The sequence below is a fragment of the Vicugna pacos genome, chromosome 24, assembly GCF_048564905.1.
Source record: "Vicugna pacos chromosome 24, VicPac4, whole genome shotgun sequence".
In the NCBI taxonomy this organism is placed as follows: Eukaryota; Metazoa; Chordata; class Mammalia; order Artiodactyla; family Camelidae; genus Vicugna; species Vicugna pacos.
In genome coordinates, this window is record NC_133010.1 from 225505 (window position 1) to 241738 (window position 16234).

The 16234-nt window shown below is 52.1% G+C and overlaps 1 protein-coding gene across 1 annotated transcript in view; it reads right to left on the reverse strand.

The window, feature by feature from the left end:
• Positions 1 to 4077: 4077 nt before the first annotated feature.
• LOC140688951 (cytoplasmic dynein 2 intermediate chain 1-like) overlaps positions 4078 to 16234 on the reverse strand; it is a 43595-nt gene continuing 31438 nt past the window's right edge. Inside the window, 8 exon segments of the mRNA XM_072948909.1 lie at positions 4078 to 4614; positions 7791 to 8014; positions 9579 to 9710; positions 9885 to 9984; positions 12258 to 12318; positions 14482 to 14533; positions 14934 to 14995; positions 15086 to 15199. Coding sequence (XP_072805010.1) covers positions 4440 to 4614; positions 7791 to 8014; positions 9579 to 9710; positions 9885 to 9984; positions 12258 to 12318; positions 14482 to 14533; positions 14934 to 14995; positions 15086 to 15199 — 920 coding nt within the window. The 3' untranslated portion in view covers positions 4078 to 4439.

Below are 16234 nucleotides of genomic sequence, written 5' to 3' on the forward strand. Positions count from 1 at the left end.
CAGAATATTCTAGAATGGCACAGGCCTTGTTGCTAAGAACCGCTTCCCCAGCTTACAGGGATGGGTCGGTTGGCCCCATGGACCATCCCCACCTCACTGGGTCAGAACATCTCAGGACGGGAATCCAGTACCTGCTACTAGTCCACGTGTCCTCCTCCCTCTCTCTGTCCACGTTGGCCCCTGGAATCCCTTGTTCCAGGCACGGAGGCACCTAGACTGTGAGGCCGGCAGAAATGGTGGGTCCTGACCCCCAAGCCTCCAGGGAACCCAAGCCTGGAGAAGCTCGGAGCCGCAGGCTGGGGATGAGCCGTCTGGGTGCAGGTGGCCCGCGGGCAGCACGTGGACAGCAAGGGCCCTTCAGGGCAGACCAGCAGCTCGCCAGCCTCTCACGAGGCATGTGGCCTTCCTTGTCCACCGCCTGACGGCGGGTGGCCTGGAGAACAAACTGTCCTCACTCAGCTCTCTCCCTCAAGTGCTGGCTTGGGTACAAAGGACTCCACCCTCCATCCCTCGCAGAGGTTATAACAGCTCTCAAACATGTAAACTCTTGGAAATCCGGAAGATTAGCAGTTCCTGACTCAAGCATTAGGAAGATCTGGCGCAAGAGGAAAGAGCGTGGCTGTCACATTGCTCACGGGGTGACGTGTGCGTGGGGACAGCGATGTCCTCCCACTCCCCGTGCAGTCTGTAAGCTCACTGAGTAAATGTTTGTCTGTTACCACAACTTTGTAATTTACTTTGAAATCAGGACGTGCGATGCCTCCAGCTTTGCCCTTCTTTCTCAAGACTGCGTTGGCTAATCTGGGTCTTTTGTGGTTCCCTATTAATTTTAGGATTTTTTTCCATTTTTGTAAAAATTGCCATTTGGATTTTGATGGGGATAAGCACTGAATCTGTAGCTCACTTTGGGTAGTGTGGACACTTCAACAATGTGAGTTCTCCCAATCCATGAACAGGGGTGTCATTTCATGTATCTGTGCCTCCTCTAATTTCTCCCATTAATGGTTTGCAGTTTTCAGCAGACAAGTCTTTCACCTCCTTGGCTAGTTCCTAAGTATTTTATTATTTTTGATGATATTGTCAATGAGATTGTTTCATTAATTTCCCTTTCAGATGACTCATATTAGTGTCTAGAAATGGAACAGATTTTTGTGTCCTGCAACTTTATGGAATTCATTTATTAATTCTAACAGGGTTGGGGTTTTTTTTTTTGGTGGAGTCTTTGGGGGTTTCTACATACAGAATCATATCATCTGCAAACAGAGATCATTTTACTGTTTCCTTCCCAATTTGGATGCCTTTTACTTCTTTCTCTTGCCTGATTGCTGTGGCCAGTGGACACTCTTACTGTGTTCTTGGTCTCAGAGGCAAGCTTCCCAATTTTTCACCACTGAGTATGGTATTAACTGTGGCTTGTGATAAGAGACCTTTGCTATGTTGGGGTAAATTCCTTTTGTATCTAGTTTGTTGATCACTTTAATAACAAAAGGGTGTTAAGTTTGGTCAAATGCTTTTTAACACCTATTGAGAAGGCCGTGGTTTTTACGCTTCGTTCTGTCACTGTGGTGCATCACATTTATCGATTTTCTTATGTTAAACCATCCTTGCATCCCAGGATGGATTTCACTTGATCACGGCTCACGATCCTTTTAATGTACTACTAAACTGAGTTTGCTATTATTTTGTTCAAGATTTTCATGTCTTTGTTCATCATGGATACTGACCTGCAGTTTTCTTGTGGGGTCTCTGGCTTTGGTGTGAGGGTAATGCTGGTCTTGTAAAAGGAGTTTGGCACCTGCATAAAGACACACATATGGACCGATGGAACAGAATAGAGGGCCCAGAAATAAACACACACACCCATGGCTAACTGATTTCTGACCAGATTGCCAATAATATACGAAGGGGAAAGGACAGTGTTTTTAATAAACAGTATTGAGAAATTAGATGACCACAAAGGAATAAAATTAGACCTCAACCTTGCATCATACACAAAAATTAACTCAAGATGGATTAAAGACTTAAACACAAGACCTGAAACTGTACAACTCCTACAAGAAAACATGGGGGAAATGTTTCTTGACATTGGTCTTGGCAATAATTTCTTGGACGTGAAACCAAAAAAGCAAAAAACAAAAGCAAAGATAAACAAATGGGACTATACCAAATTAAAAATCTTTCGCAACAGAAACAATTAATAGAATGGAAGGGTGACCTCTGGAATGGGAGAAAATATTTTTAAGCCATATAGCTGATAAAGGATCAATTCCTGAAAGTTATACAAAATTCTACACTTCAGTAGCAAAAAACCCAAACCTGATTTCTGAATAAGCAAAGGACTTGAACAGACATTTCTCCAGAGAAGACATACAAATGGCTAATGGGTATATGAAAAGACATTCAACATCATTAGTTATCAAATACAAATCAAAATGCAAATCAGAACTGCCATGAGACACCACCTCACACCTGTCAGGATGACTATTATCAAAAAACAAAAAAACAGCAAGTGTTGGCAAGGATGTAGAGAAATCGGAATCCTTGTACATTGTTGGTGGGAATACAAAATGGAGCAGCTGCTGTGGAAAACAGTCTGGAGGCTCTTGAATAAATTAACAGTGGAACTGCCACGTGACCCAGCAGTCCCACGTCTGAGTATGATCCAGTCCTGGGAATATACTCATCAGAACTGAGACCAGAATCACAGAAAGCTACCTCTACCCCCATGTTCACTGCAGAATTATTCAGAGTAGTCAAGATACACAAACAACCCAAGTGTCCATCAGCAGATGAACGGATAAAGGTAATGTTGTGTATGCAGACAACAGGTTATTAGTCATCAAAAAAGAAAGAAATCCTGCCATTGGTAAGAGCACGATGAACCGGAGGACACGAGGCTGCGTGAAGCCAGTCCCAGCACAAACACTGCACGTGCACGAGACGCCCCACACAGTCAAGCTCAGAAGCAGAGATGCGCTTCAGCGGTTGCCAGGGGCTGGGGGAGCGGGGGATGGAGAGTCTTCCTTCAGAAGCCCTGTCCAGCGTCCTCCACGCACAGGTCTTGGATGGCCTCCAGGAGCCGGCCCTCACCCTCCGAGGTGCTCTCCTGTGGTTTCAGCCTGTGCCGTCTCAGGCGCCAAGAGAGATTTCTGAAGTCACAGCAGATCCCAGACCCTATCCAAGCCCTGACTAGACTGGCTCAAGGCCCTCCTCCAAACCTCCTCACCTGAGCCCCCACCGTCCTACAGCAGGCGTCCTGCTCCCAACAACAAGGCTGCCCCGGGGTCCTCCTCAGCTTGGCTGCCTTCTGGCTCCAAGACTCCCGGGCAGAGCCCTATTCTTGCATTAAAATGCTGAAGGGAGAACTCTCAACCCAGACCTCCACACCCGGTAAAAACGTGTTTCAAAACCTACGGAGAAAGGCTTTTGTGACAGAAACAGTGGGAGCTGCCTGCCAGCGCTCCTCCCCTCCGAGAAGCATCGAAGGCAGCCCCCTGGGCCGAGGGTACAGGACGCAGCCAGCAGCACAGTAGGTGTGGCCCACCCAACTCCCCTCTCCTCCTTCTATTGCTTGAAAGAACCATCTAAAGCAACACAGCACGAGCTGCGTGTCGGCTGCGTACAAAGGGAAGACATCCGGCGAAGGGCAGCAGGCGCTGGAAGAGCAGGAAGACCTGGGGTGACCTCCCTCCCCGCCCAGGGAAGTGCCGTTATTCAGAGAGGGTAACGTTCTGCACAAGCAGTGTGGTCAGCCTGCAGGCCATCGCCAGCAACGTCTCTTGGACTAGAGCACACCCACAGCTTCTCCAGCGCAGACGCCCAGCAGGACCCTTCTCATCTCCACACGTGCCTTCAAAGACTATTTTTGGCAACACTGCATCTCTGCCAAGGCCACCACCCAGGGTCCTCCTGCCCTTGAATCCCTGTGACAGCTAGAATTAAGAGGACGTATTTATCAGTATCATCTTTACATAAAGCTGCAAATGCTTTAACACCAAAGCACGTCGGTCTGACCGGACAGCCCGACATTTCCAGCAGGACGAGCCCAGGAAAGCGTTAAGAAAACACAGGCGGGAGGTCATTTTAGTGGAGTCACTCCTTTAATTTAAACCTGTGACTCATTTTATGCTTGACTAAGAAAAGTATTAATTAAAAATACATTTTCATTTGGATTGTTTAAAAATCTCTTAATAAACGTGACAGTATTTTAAAGCTGCTCTGAAAACAGGTGGAAATGTCCTCAGAAAAGAGCAGCCGGGCGTGGCTCTCTCACTAAAGTGCTTGCTGCTTCCACTCGAAGACAGTGATTTACTTCCTGGTGCACTGAAGTAGCATTCCTGTGGAACGAACCACGTGCGGAACACACGCCGTCCGTCTACACGAGGGTGCCCTCCCGGCTGCGGCCAGGGCTGCGCCCGCAGTTGGTGGTTTCCCGGCTCCTACGGGGCCTCCTGCAGGAGCAGACGCAGCCTCCTGCGCTCGTCCCCTGCCGGGGTGGCCCACTCCCTCCTCAGGTACTGGACGTCCACGCTGCCGGAGGCTCTGGCCAGCACCAGGGCCAGGAAGCTGCCACGGGTCTTCTCGGCTTCCCCCACGACAGTCATGGCCACCAGCCTGGAACCAAGAAGCACACGTGTGACCCTGACTCACCCTATCACCCGCGTCCCGGGGAAGGAAGAGGAAGGCTGCAGCGTCTGTCATCATCAGAATGGAAATCAGACCCGAGGCAGACGGACTCAATCTACAGAAACCACACTGAAACGTGTCTCTGCAGCCAGAGACTGTGGGACTGACGTCTGTGATGGTCACTGCTAAGCACCAGGGACGTGCGGCCTTGAGATGGGGAGCCCACAGACCTGCACCCCTCGCCCAGACCTCACCCTGAGCTCCAGATCTGCCGTCCAGCCAAGGAACCGCACGTGGGGCCGCTGTACCATGGGCACCTTCGCCGACCCCGTTTCTCCGAGCAGGCCCGTTTCCCCCGCCATGTCCCCTCCATGGCCACCCCATACCCCCATCCCCACACAGCACCCTCTGCAGCCTCACCACCGTCCTCCTGTGGTTCAGTGCCGTCTCCCCGAGGCCTCCCCATCCCTGACTTCCAAGTTCAGTTGGGCCCTGGTATCCTAGGATCACCCATCACGTAGTCACAGCTTTAATCACCGAGATTAAACCACACCCACCGCAATGTGCCCCTCCCGTCTTCTCCACCATGACTGGAGCCAGACCTGTGGGCCACGCAGGTAGACTGCAGGAGCAGGCAGCCCCTCGAGGGGCAGCGGGGGTCTCAGTGGCAGGGAACCCCCGTCGGGGCCCACAACCCAAATACCCCCCAGCCCTCCCCCCAGGCCCCAGGACGTGAGCCCATCACATTATTTCATTTTGTCACCCGTCAGCCCACGGGGACTGCAGCCCACTGACCAGTTCACTGTCACAGCCCTGGTGCCTGCAGCCGTAGGGGCGCACAGGAAGGACCCAATAAATACTTGTTTTCATATGTAGTCAATTCACCTACGGCACAGGAGCCAAGAATACACAGTGGGGGAAGGACGGTCTCCAATAAGTGGTGATGGGAAAACTGGACAGACCATCATCTCACACCACACACAGATATCAACTCAGAACGGATTAAAGACTTGAATGTAGGACCTGAAACCATAAAGTCCCAGGAAAACACAGGCAGCAATCTCCGTGACAGTGTCCGGGCGATGGCCTTTCTGGATCTGACTCCAGGAGCAAAGGCCACAGGAAAAACCAGCTGGGGTGACATCAAGCTGAAAAACTGCAGAGCAGGAGAATGAGCAGCAAAGTGGACACAGACCGGTGGGCAGGAGAGCACGTCCGGCAGCCACACCCCTGCTGAGGGGCCAGCACCCTAAACACGTGAGGAACTCACGCCCCTCAAGAGCAAAAGCACAAGCAACCCAATTCAAAAGCGGGAAGAAGATCTAAAGAGACATTTCTCCAGGGAAGACACACAGAGGCCAACGGCCACATGAAAAGGCGCTCAGCACCACTGGTCATCAAGGAGATGCAGACCCAGACCACACAGACGTCACCTCACCCGTGTCAGGACGCCACCATCAAGCAGACAACAGCGCATGTCGGCGAGGGTGTGGAGAGAAGGGGGCCCTCGTGCACCACTGGTGGGAATGCAAGTTGGTGCAGCCACTGCGTGAAACAGTCTGGAGGTCCCTCAAGAATTAAAAATGGTTACCATATGACCCAGCAGCTCCACTCCTGGGTAGGTATTCAAAGGAAACGAGAACAGGACCTTAAAGAGGTATCTGTGCCCCCACGTTCACAGCAACACTGTTCACAATAGTCAAGACATGGGAACAGCCCAGGTGTCCATCAGTGGTTGAAGGGATAAAGAATACGTTATGTACACATATTACATGTGGAATATTATTCAGCCATAAAAAGAAGGAAATCCATTTGCAACAACATCGAAGGATCTTGAGGACAGTAAGCTAAGCGAGATAAGCTGGACAGAGAAGGACAAACACTGTATGATCCCGCTTATATACAAAACAAACAAGAAAACCCAGCCAAGCTCACAGATACAGACACCAGACGGGTGGTGGCCAGAGGGAGGGGCGGGGGTGGGCCGAGGGGGTGAAGGGGTCGGAAGGCACAAATTTCCAGTGGTAAAGGAACCACCATAGTGCGGGACGTTCAGTGCGACAGCTGTAGCTAAGTAACACTGAACCGCGTGTCTGAAAAGTTGCCAAGAAACTAAACACTACAAGTTCTCATCACAGAAAGAAAAGTCCTGAAACCATGTGAGGCGATAGACTTCCGTGGCGATCATTCCACAACCTGCACAAACACTGAATCACAACGTCGCACACCTAAAACCAGCATGCTTTATGTCAGTTACACCTCAATACAAATAAATAAATGAACAGACAAACACGTTTTATTAAATAAATGAGACACGTTTTGGAACAAACTGCATGAGCATTATGTGTTTATCAGCAAATCACAGTTTGGATTTTAATGATGTAATTTTTTAATAATTAGAATAATGTAAGTATGCCTACTACTTGAACTAAATAAACGTAATTCTTAATTTTTTTCATATCTTATCAGTATGCCCCTAACATTCTGTCAAACGATCTTCTGGTTTTGATCACTTTTTATCTTCTTTCTTTCACAAAAGGGATGTGGTCCCCATCCTCCAGGTTATAACAAGCCTTCACAGAAGGAGGATCTACTGACAAGAGACATAAAAGCTAAGAAAAAAAGACAGGTGAATGGAAAAAGTGGTCTCAAGGAGGACTCTTCCTGATGCTCATAAAACAACAAAGATGAGAAATTATTAGAGCACATGGGTGACAACCCAGCTCTCGCGTGTGTGGGACGGGCCCCAGGGCAGTCGGCCCCCAATCGCCTGGAGCAGGGGGACTGTGACTCTGTGGAAGTCCCTGACTCCTGACTTCCACATAGCATCCTTGTCAGAACACAGAAGGAACGCTCTATCTACCGCTCAAACGTGCGTGAATTTATAAAACTAGTAAATAAACTAGTAAATAAATAAAGTGCTAAGAAGAAAAAAGCTCCTTTTATTTACAGAGTGAATTCTCTAACCATACACTATTTTAGGCTAAATATCAAACAGACACACTTTAAAGTGATTTTTAACACAGTGCTTAAGTATATAAAGATAATATATAAATTTAAATACAAATAACCGCACTTTAAAGTGTAGTAGCCTTATATGTAACTTAAAGAAGACCATCAGTGACGCTTCTTCAGGAAATCACCCGTGAGGGCTCGAGCCTCACCTGTCTGGGGAGACGGACTGTTTGGCCACGGGACCCAGGTCGCTCTCCAGGAGGTCCCAGATGTAAATGCAGGACGCGTCGTCCCAGACCAGAAACATGGCAGGTCTCGTCAAGGACCAGTGCAGGCCGTTTATGGCGCGGCCGCCCGTGCTGTGGTACCACTGCAGGCGTGGGAGCTCGGCCGTCAGCTGGTGCAGCCTGAGGCTCCCGTCAGAGCAGCCGGTCTGAGGAGGGCAGACTGGCGTCACTCAATCTCACAGCCAGGAAAGATTTCAGAGCGTTAGCTTTCTTTTGTTTGTGTAGCAGAAAGAGCTGGTTTAATTTTTGTTTCCAAACATAAAATTATAACATTAAATGTTGTCCTCACAAATTACCAACTTGAGCTTTCTCCTTGGAGACTGACTCACTGTGAACGCCCTCCAGCCCAGGATGGCTGAGATCAGTGAGTTCAGTGACCAGGTAAACGGGCGCTTTTTTAACAAATGGGCTGTCGCCGATTCAAGCTAGGACGCTGAGACTGGGAAGACTGACACTAAAGTGGAAATCACTGTGCCACTTTTTAAAAGTTACGTACATTTGCACCAATAATAGGACTGTACATTCCTTTTGGAGTGAAATTTGCATTAAAAAAACTTAGCTGGTTTAGTAAAAGACGAAGTTTTTAGCTTAAAAAGAGAAACTTAATTCCATTTTACTCAATATATTTAATCCTCCACATTCTTAATCTTTCAAAAAAACCAGAAGCCTGAGTGAGCAATGTCGGGAGGTCTGTCTGTTCCAGGACCAAGTAACTAAGCACATCCGTGGACAACGGGGCTGTTGGGGAGGCGGGCCCAGGGTCAGCACGGATTGGGGCTGGGAGTGAACGTCACTGTGGGAAGAGTGAACAGAACCATGCACAGGACGCAGACCCACCGCTGGGGACAGCCTGCACAGCAGAGTAAGGACTAGCAGTCAATTGTGATCCATGGGGAGAGTGGGGAGCCACGTGTCCGTGCAGACATAGTAAATGTGCTCCGAGGAGGAAAGGAAGTCCTCCAACCTGCAACAGAATTCACAGCAGGGTGCCAGGAGCTCCAGTAGTGTCCCCGTGTCCCCCACCAGAGCCCAGGGGTGAGACGTGGAAGTTGGGGCCCATGGGGGAGACTGGTGTCTGCAGACAAGGAGATGCCAGCAGACTGGATGGAGGGCATCTACGCCCTTGGTGAGGGCCCAAGGCCGTCTCAAGCAGAGGGGACACGGTGACTGAGCAGGACTCGGGAGGGGCATGATCTCGCTCGTCATGGACGCTGACTGACAGGATGTTTTGCTCCGCCCCACAGCCAACAGGACGGAGGCTAGAGGAGGGCCAGCTCAGCTCCTCAGGGATGGACACCCTGGCCACAGGTCAGGGATGTTCCCCCATGCCTGGCAGGGGCGGGAATCCTCGTGCTGGTCTTGAAACTGCTCTCTAAGCCTGAAATTATGTCACAAGCGACGGCCCCGTGGAGTGAGCTGCCCTGACCACAGACGGGGCGTCAGGACATCAGAGCAGAAGTGTGCCGACACTGTAGATGCAGCAGAACTGGTGCTTTAAAAACCGATACTCAAACAAGATTACACTGTATAGCACAGGGAAATATACACAAAATGTTATGATAAATCACAGAGAAAAAAAGTGACAATGAGTGTGTATATGTCCATGAATGACTGAAAAATTGTCCTGAACACTGGAATTTGACACAACATTGTAAAATGATTATAAATCAATAAAAAATGTTAGAAAAAAAAACAAACCGACACTCTTACCAGGAAAACTGGTTCCCCGAAAGGTGAAAAGTCAACCACGTTCACCCTTACGGGTCTCACGCCCTGTTGCTGTGGTCTGAACAGCCTGGGAAACACCCTCCGCTCCTGTCTGCTGCCGTGGCAGACGAGGCCCTGGTGGTGAGAAGAGGCCCCGGTGAGGAAGGAGGGGTCTGGCCCGGGCTGGACAAAACCGCCATTGTTGAGACAGTGTAAACAGCGGCACCACAAGGGCGAGCGGAAGCTCATCTGCAGGGAGACGGTCACCGAGCAGCTCTAGTCACAGAGCGAAGTCCGAACACCACTCACCATGTCCGTGCCCACAACAAAGCGATCAGGGTCTGAAGGCAGAAATTTAACATTCAGTGTTTGTGTGGACACCCAGAATTCATCGCCTTTATGGAAAAGGCTGGAAAAAGAGAAGGACAGTGTCAGGTAGCCTGGAAGCCGCAGGGCGGAGGTGGCACCTGTGCCACACGGGGCGCCCACCCCCGACCAGCATCTCCAGCCCCCTTGCTCTTCGCTCCTGTGCTCTCCGCGGGTCACCAGTCCTTTCTTCCAGTGTCTGTCTGCATTCTCGCTCCAACTTTCAAACCTCAGAGACAACAGTTCCACCTAGGAACGCCTTCAGACCCCACGACCGGCGCTGTCCCGGTGCCTGAGTGTCTGTGGCCTCCCCGTGTGGGGCCGCCCGCAGGCAGCAGCCCCTGTGCCACTGCGCGGACCCCAGGCCACCCGAAACTTGGTTTCTGGGCTTCTACCGCTGCAGGGGCGGCACGTCCTGGAGTCCGTGGGGTCAGCTCTAGCGCACAGCCCAGCAAGCCCACCGCTCCCCATCCGCGGGCTCCAGCTCTGGGAGGAGGTGCCAGCGCGGCCGCACCCCAGCATGGAAGACTGCAGGCCAACTCAAAGTTCCACCGTGCTCTGGCGTCTTCCTCTCTCTTTTCTGAAAGACGATATTCGGTCTGTTGTTGGTTTTTCACCTCATGCTGCGTACCTATCTGTAACAGGCAAGGCCCAGGGCTGCTCCTTCTGCGAGGCCACCCCAGGCACACGGCGGGGGTCTGCCCCCATCTCCGCCCACCCTCTGCTCACACCCACATCCCGGACTCCAGCCACAATCTGCTCTGGACCTGTCACCTCCTCCCTCCAGATTTTGGTCCTCTGTCCCTGGAACCGCCGGCTCCAGGTTTCCTCGCCTCCACCACCAAGGGAGCCCACCCTTGAGTGCCTGCCGCCGCGGCTCCAGCTCCAGCTTCGTCTCTGATCTCGACTGACCCTGCGTCAGTCCCTTAAGGCTGCCCAGAGCCCCATGTGCCGTCCTCCATTCCCGCCTCACACTGTTGCCAAGCTGATCCCCCTAAACTGCTGAGAACCCATAGGAGTCCCCGTGGAGCCCGTCTCGTCCCTGCCCCCTGAGGCTAGTCTCAGCCCTCAGCACAGCACACTCTTTGGGCCTGCCCCGACTCATCCCCATTTCTCAAAGCAGATCTGCTGCAGGCTGCTGATGCATCGGGGTCTGCCGGGCCCCATCTCAGCCGTCATCTCTCTGAAAAGTCACCACAGCCCTCCCTGAGCTCCCAAGCTCCGCATGCCTCCCCCAGAGCCAACCACAGGGACGAGGACACTGCCACCAAGCCCCTCGGGGGAGGGCTTGCTGCCCCAGGGGCCTGGGGCGCATCACCCAAGGTCATACACCTCCAGGGACGCCGATGGTCTGCAGCTGAGGGGGGTGTCAGGCCTAGCTCAGCCCCCGAGCTGCCATGTCCACTGCCTACCCCTCACCAGACGCCCTCTCCGAGGGCTGCAGCGACCACTGGTCACCGTCTGCACTTGAGGGCCTGAGCGAAGGGGCCACACAAGTTTGGATGGTGCTGGTTGTGCACAGACCTGGGGAGGCACCACCCGGTGTTTGGGGGGAAACCCAATATTGGCTACAGGAGACACTTCCCTTTCAAGAGCGTATAGTTAAGCACAGAAGAAGCCTATAGTTGAAGGGTACATGTAACGCAAGGTACCACATGCATAAAGGCCAGAACCGAGATGATATGAGATTGGTTTGGCAGAAGTCAGAAAAGGGCCTGGGCCACCTGTGCTGGGGTCTGCCGTGTAGCCGGTGAGCTTTAAACATAACTGACTCCTGCCACAGTTACACTGAAACCAGCCTCGGCACGTGTCCGATCACTGACAGCCCAGAGGAGTTCGTCTGAAGAGAGGACTCGGGCTAATATGAAAACTTCTCAGGGCGGGTCGTAGGCTGAGAGCCCGACTGCGGTTACCGACAACAAAGGGCATCTCTGGGAAATCAGTTAACATGATATATAAATACCGCAAATACTACTTGTACACTTAAGATTTTATGTCATATCAAGTTATCTGAGTAAAAATAAATCTAATTTCTGAATAAAACTTTCATATCACTGTTTCCAAATCCTCAAACTTGTCTATTTAGCTTCAGGGTTGTATTAAAACTGGATGAAAAATAGTGAAATAGCACCAATTTATAAGATAGAAAATATTTAAATCAAAGAAAAAAATGTTAGCTCTAGACCTGGTACTTTTACCTATTACTCTGAGTCGTTAATAATAAACCAGCAAACACACGGCGTGTGAAGCCGGTTTCCTCGACGCACGCCTGGCTTGCTCACGAACGAGCGTGAGCTCCTTCTGTGGGAAACCTACCTGCCGCCCAGGTGAACGGCCGTGCTGTGCAGCAGTTTGATCCTCCCTCCAGGTATCAGCCCTGAAAATGGAGAAACCAGAAATAAGTGTGCCTCTAACATGAGTTAAGCCAAAATCCAATCACACGTGCCTGGAATCACTTTCCACTGCTTCAATACCTGTGTCCGGCAGTAACATAAAAACACAGGTGGGTAAAGAGCGCTCCCTCCCTAGAGCAGGGGTGGGTCCTGCAGTTCCCTCGGGGGAAGAATCGAGAGTCTGCAGTTCAAGGCTTCACGGGAAAATGGCTGGTGGGATCAAGATCAAAAAGCCTTCCTATTTTTAGATTTGATAAAATAAAACAAAGGGAGTACACTAAGCAAAAAAAAAAATCAATACATAACTGGAACCTCCGGTTCCCACAGAAACCCTCTTCCGCAAACGTCCTCACGCTCTGGTGGTCTCGCTCCTCAGAGGCTGCCTGGCTCCGCTCCGCGACCCCTCCCTGCACTCCCCACGGGCTCACGGCCCCACTGGCTCTCCCTCCTTTGTCCATTTCCAGCTTCGTCCTCCTCTTCTGTAATTACTGCAGAGGGGGAACTAGAGACTTACTTATATGGAGGCCCACGTCCTAGCAAGGCACAGCTGAGAACCTTGGCAGTGGATGAACTAAAAGTACACAAAAAACTCAACCTGCAGTGAGAAAGGGTGGCTATAATTATAAGGCATGGGACTGTGTTTATAGACTTGCCACCTGTCACAGTTATAACTCTGATTTCAGGGCGTGCGACGTCACCGACTGCAGATCCCACTTTCCCAGCACCTGCTCCCCGGACCGACTCTGGGGCTGAGAGTCTTGGCTCAAACCTTCCTCCCTGGGAAGTCTTCCCCGATCTGGGCCCTCAGCCCTGCTCCAGCAGTGACATCACGACGGCCAGTCTCCCCAGGAAACCACTCCCCAGGCAGCACTGTCACCCCCTCACCCCATTCCCCTGGCACTGCAGCCAGGACCCAGCTTGTTCAGAGAATCCGTGAATGAAGGACTGGTTCTAAGCGTGACCTGAGCTCTCCAAGAGGCCACTAACCTGATATGTACACGACAGGGCTCGGAACCACCCCAGCCTCTCCCACAGGCATGTAACGCCCAGAGCTTTCTTGGTGTGAATGTCACCCCCTCTTTTCCTAAAAGCAGAGCTAGATCATGGCTGGAATTTACACAAGTGGTTCTACAGATAAAGAAGTCTTCTTACAGCAACTTTTGATAAAATACACACTGCCTGATACCGCCCTTTGTCAGACTCTCTCATTTATATCACAAAGTACTTTCACACAAAGTAATTTTGTCTCCACAGGCAGACTATGAACTGACCTCCCAACACCGCCTAAAATTCCCCCAAGTGCCTTGGTCACCGCACAGAGGCCTCGGGTACGTGACCCCTGAGGTCTCTGAGGCTGGGGCTGGGGTCTCGGGGCCAGGGTGCAAGCCGGCGGGGGCAGCGTCGGGCCCCACCAGCCCACGTCCAGGAGGCGCCTGGGCCCTCCCGCCCAACATTCCCGACAGACACAGTGAACACTGCCCCAAGCAGATGAGCAGATGCTGGGTGGAGAAAATGCCGAGAAAGGCGGGGCCTCACCTCAGACAGGCCTCCATCCAGCCTGGCTTCTGGGAGCGAGTCCACCTCTCAGCCAGGCCGCCGCGGCCCACATGAAGCCCGGCAGCTGCTCCGCAGACAGGGGGCGCCCCTTTCTGATTTCGAGCATCGGGGCAAAGCCGGGGTCACTCTTGTTACACCCATTGCCTGGGTCTGCCGGGGCACCCCCAGCTCAAACCAGGTGAGGGGCTGTGGGACGGACGCCCGGGCCCTGCCTGACACGGCAGACTGGCCACGGGGCATCAGGAACCGCTGACCTCGGGCCTTGGCCCCTGCCTCCACTGCCCCAGCCTCAAAGACTGTGGGAGTCACCCTGAGGGGTGGACCTGGGACTCGCACACCAACTGGTGACCCAGGACACAGAGGGCCCTGCAGCACAGACAGGACACGCAGCCCTTCCTGTAACAAGAGCAGCATGCGAGCTGGTCTCGGGGCCTGTTCAAGGGTCAAAGGGCATGAAGCATACAACCTTCATCTTTACCTTCCAGGTAGCTAATTACTCTTTTTTTCAAAGCAGGTATTGGAATCTTTTCATTCGTTTTATTCATTTTAGCAAACACTGAATAAAATTAGTGTTTTTGTTTAATAATTACCCAAGTCACTTATTGAACCAGCGAGATCTGCCCTTGGTAATTCAACCACCACCTGAAACAGATGGGAAGACGGAAACACTTCACACTCACGGAACACTTCAGCAGCGCAGAGCTCTGACGAGGACAGCATGCTCCATTAGCCACTAAAAGGATCACTGCTCCAGAAGAGAGATGTGTCATAACTTCCGAACTAATACTTGCATGCTGTAAACCGCCTTCTTTCAACCCGTTTCTCCACGCTCCATGAGGGGCCGACGTCCAGCGCGTCCTCTGCAGTGAGTCTCCCACCCTCGTCCTGTGGCCCCGACTGTCCCCACCGCTTGCACTGGCATCGCTCATTCCCGCAGGAATTCCCGATGGCCCGTCTGGTCCTTGTGTCCCCGAGCCGAATGGAGCCCCCCACACCCAACCAACCTCAGCACAGACCAGGCCCGGGCGTGCGGCCTCCTCACCCACACGTTGAGAACCCCGCTCTCGTCCAAGGACGTGATGTGGAACAACAGACCCGACGTCTCTGTGAAGACAGAAGTGGGGAGGGAGGCTCGAGACCAGGGGACCACTCCTCACGACCTGAGCTACAGAGCTCACGAGGTGAAGGGCGTACCTTTCGGAGCAGAGAAAGGTGAAAGCACGCAGCTCTGTCTTTTGCAGACAGACGCCGAGACCGGTTCTATCGCTCGGAGGGGACTGCGGTGGTTCACCAACGTCAGGACGCCGTCTGGGGATGGAAGGGTAAGTCAGGGAGCACAGTTAGCACTGAGTTGTGCGGGGACGGGCACAGGTGCATCTCCTCAACGAGAGACCACACGGACCACACACAAACGTCCACGTGCCACTGCTATCAGCATCACCGTGAAGCTGAGACCAGAGTTCACTGTGCCAGTGAGAAGAGGGGTGAGCTTTGCACGCAGGGCTGTGGGTGTGGAGGGCGAGGTTCAGACCCCTGGTCGGGACCCTGGGGCCACCCTCCACCTGCGGGGACGACGGGGCTGGAAGGTGCGCAGGGCAGCAGGGCTTCTGGAGGAAGAGGAGGCTCAGACAGAGCAGCATGGGGCACAGGCCAAGGGGGACTCAGAGCTGCAGACCCCCGCCCCCATTCAAGAAGTGACCCTCTACACCCTAACACAACACAGCTCCTCTGACCACAAACATCCACGTGCACGATGTCAGGAGCAGAAGAAACCAGACAAGCTCACGCAGACTCCGAAGGAACAAGGCAGAAAATGCAAATCACAGTGTTTCAGCCCCTGCACATTCTCCCCCAAAACAAGCACAAAAGAGACCAGAACGCAACACTCCAAGCTACATCACGTCTCTTCGAAAAGCACTTGCAAATGTGTTTAAAGCAAGGAAACAAATCAGAAACCCAGAACAAAGATGGGTAGAAAACGAGGAGAAAGAAAATGAGAGCTGGAGCTGAACTCAGGAAAAGCCGAGGGAAAAGGCAAAGCAGTCTGAGGAATGAATGCGGACGGACAGGGTTCCAGGCTCAGTGCCCTGAAGTGGAGGAGGCGTGGTGAGCCGGTGTCCCTCTGGAGGGGAGGCCACGGGAACTGGAGGTTCTAGTGACAAAGTTCAGACAGCAGCAGAGCACAAGGAAGTGCCCTCCTGGAGTAAGACTTCAAGTGAGGTCAAAAGCTTAAGACTTGCAGTGTTTTGAACACGGAGGTGAGTCAGAGGTTAGCCAGCACCATCAAAAGATGTCCTCTAGCGCACCAAGCCCTCACGTACCCATACACTCACACCTCCCAAC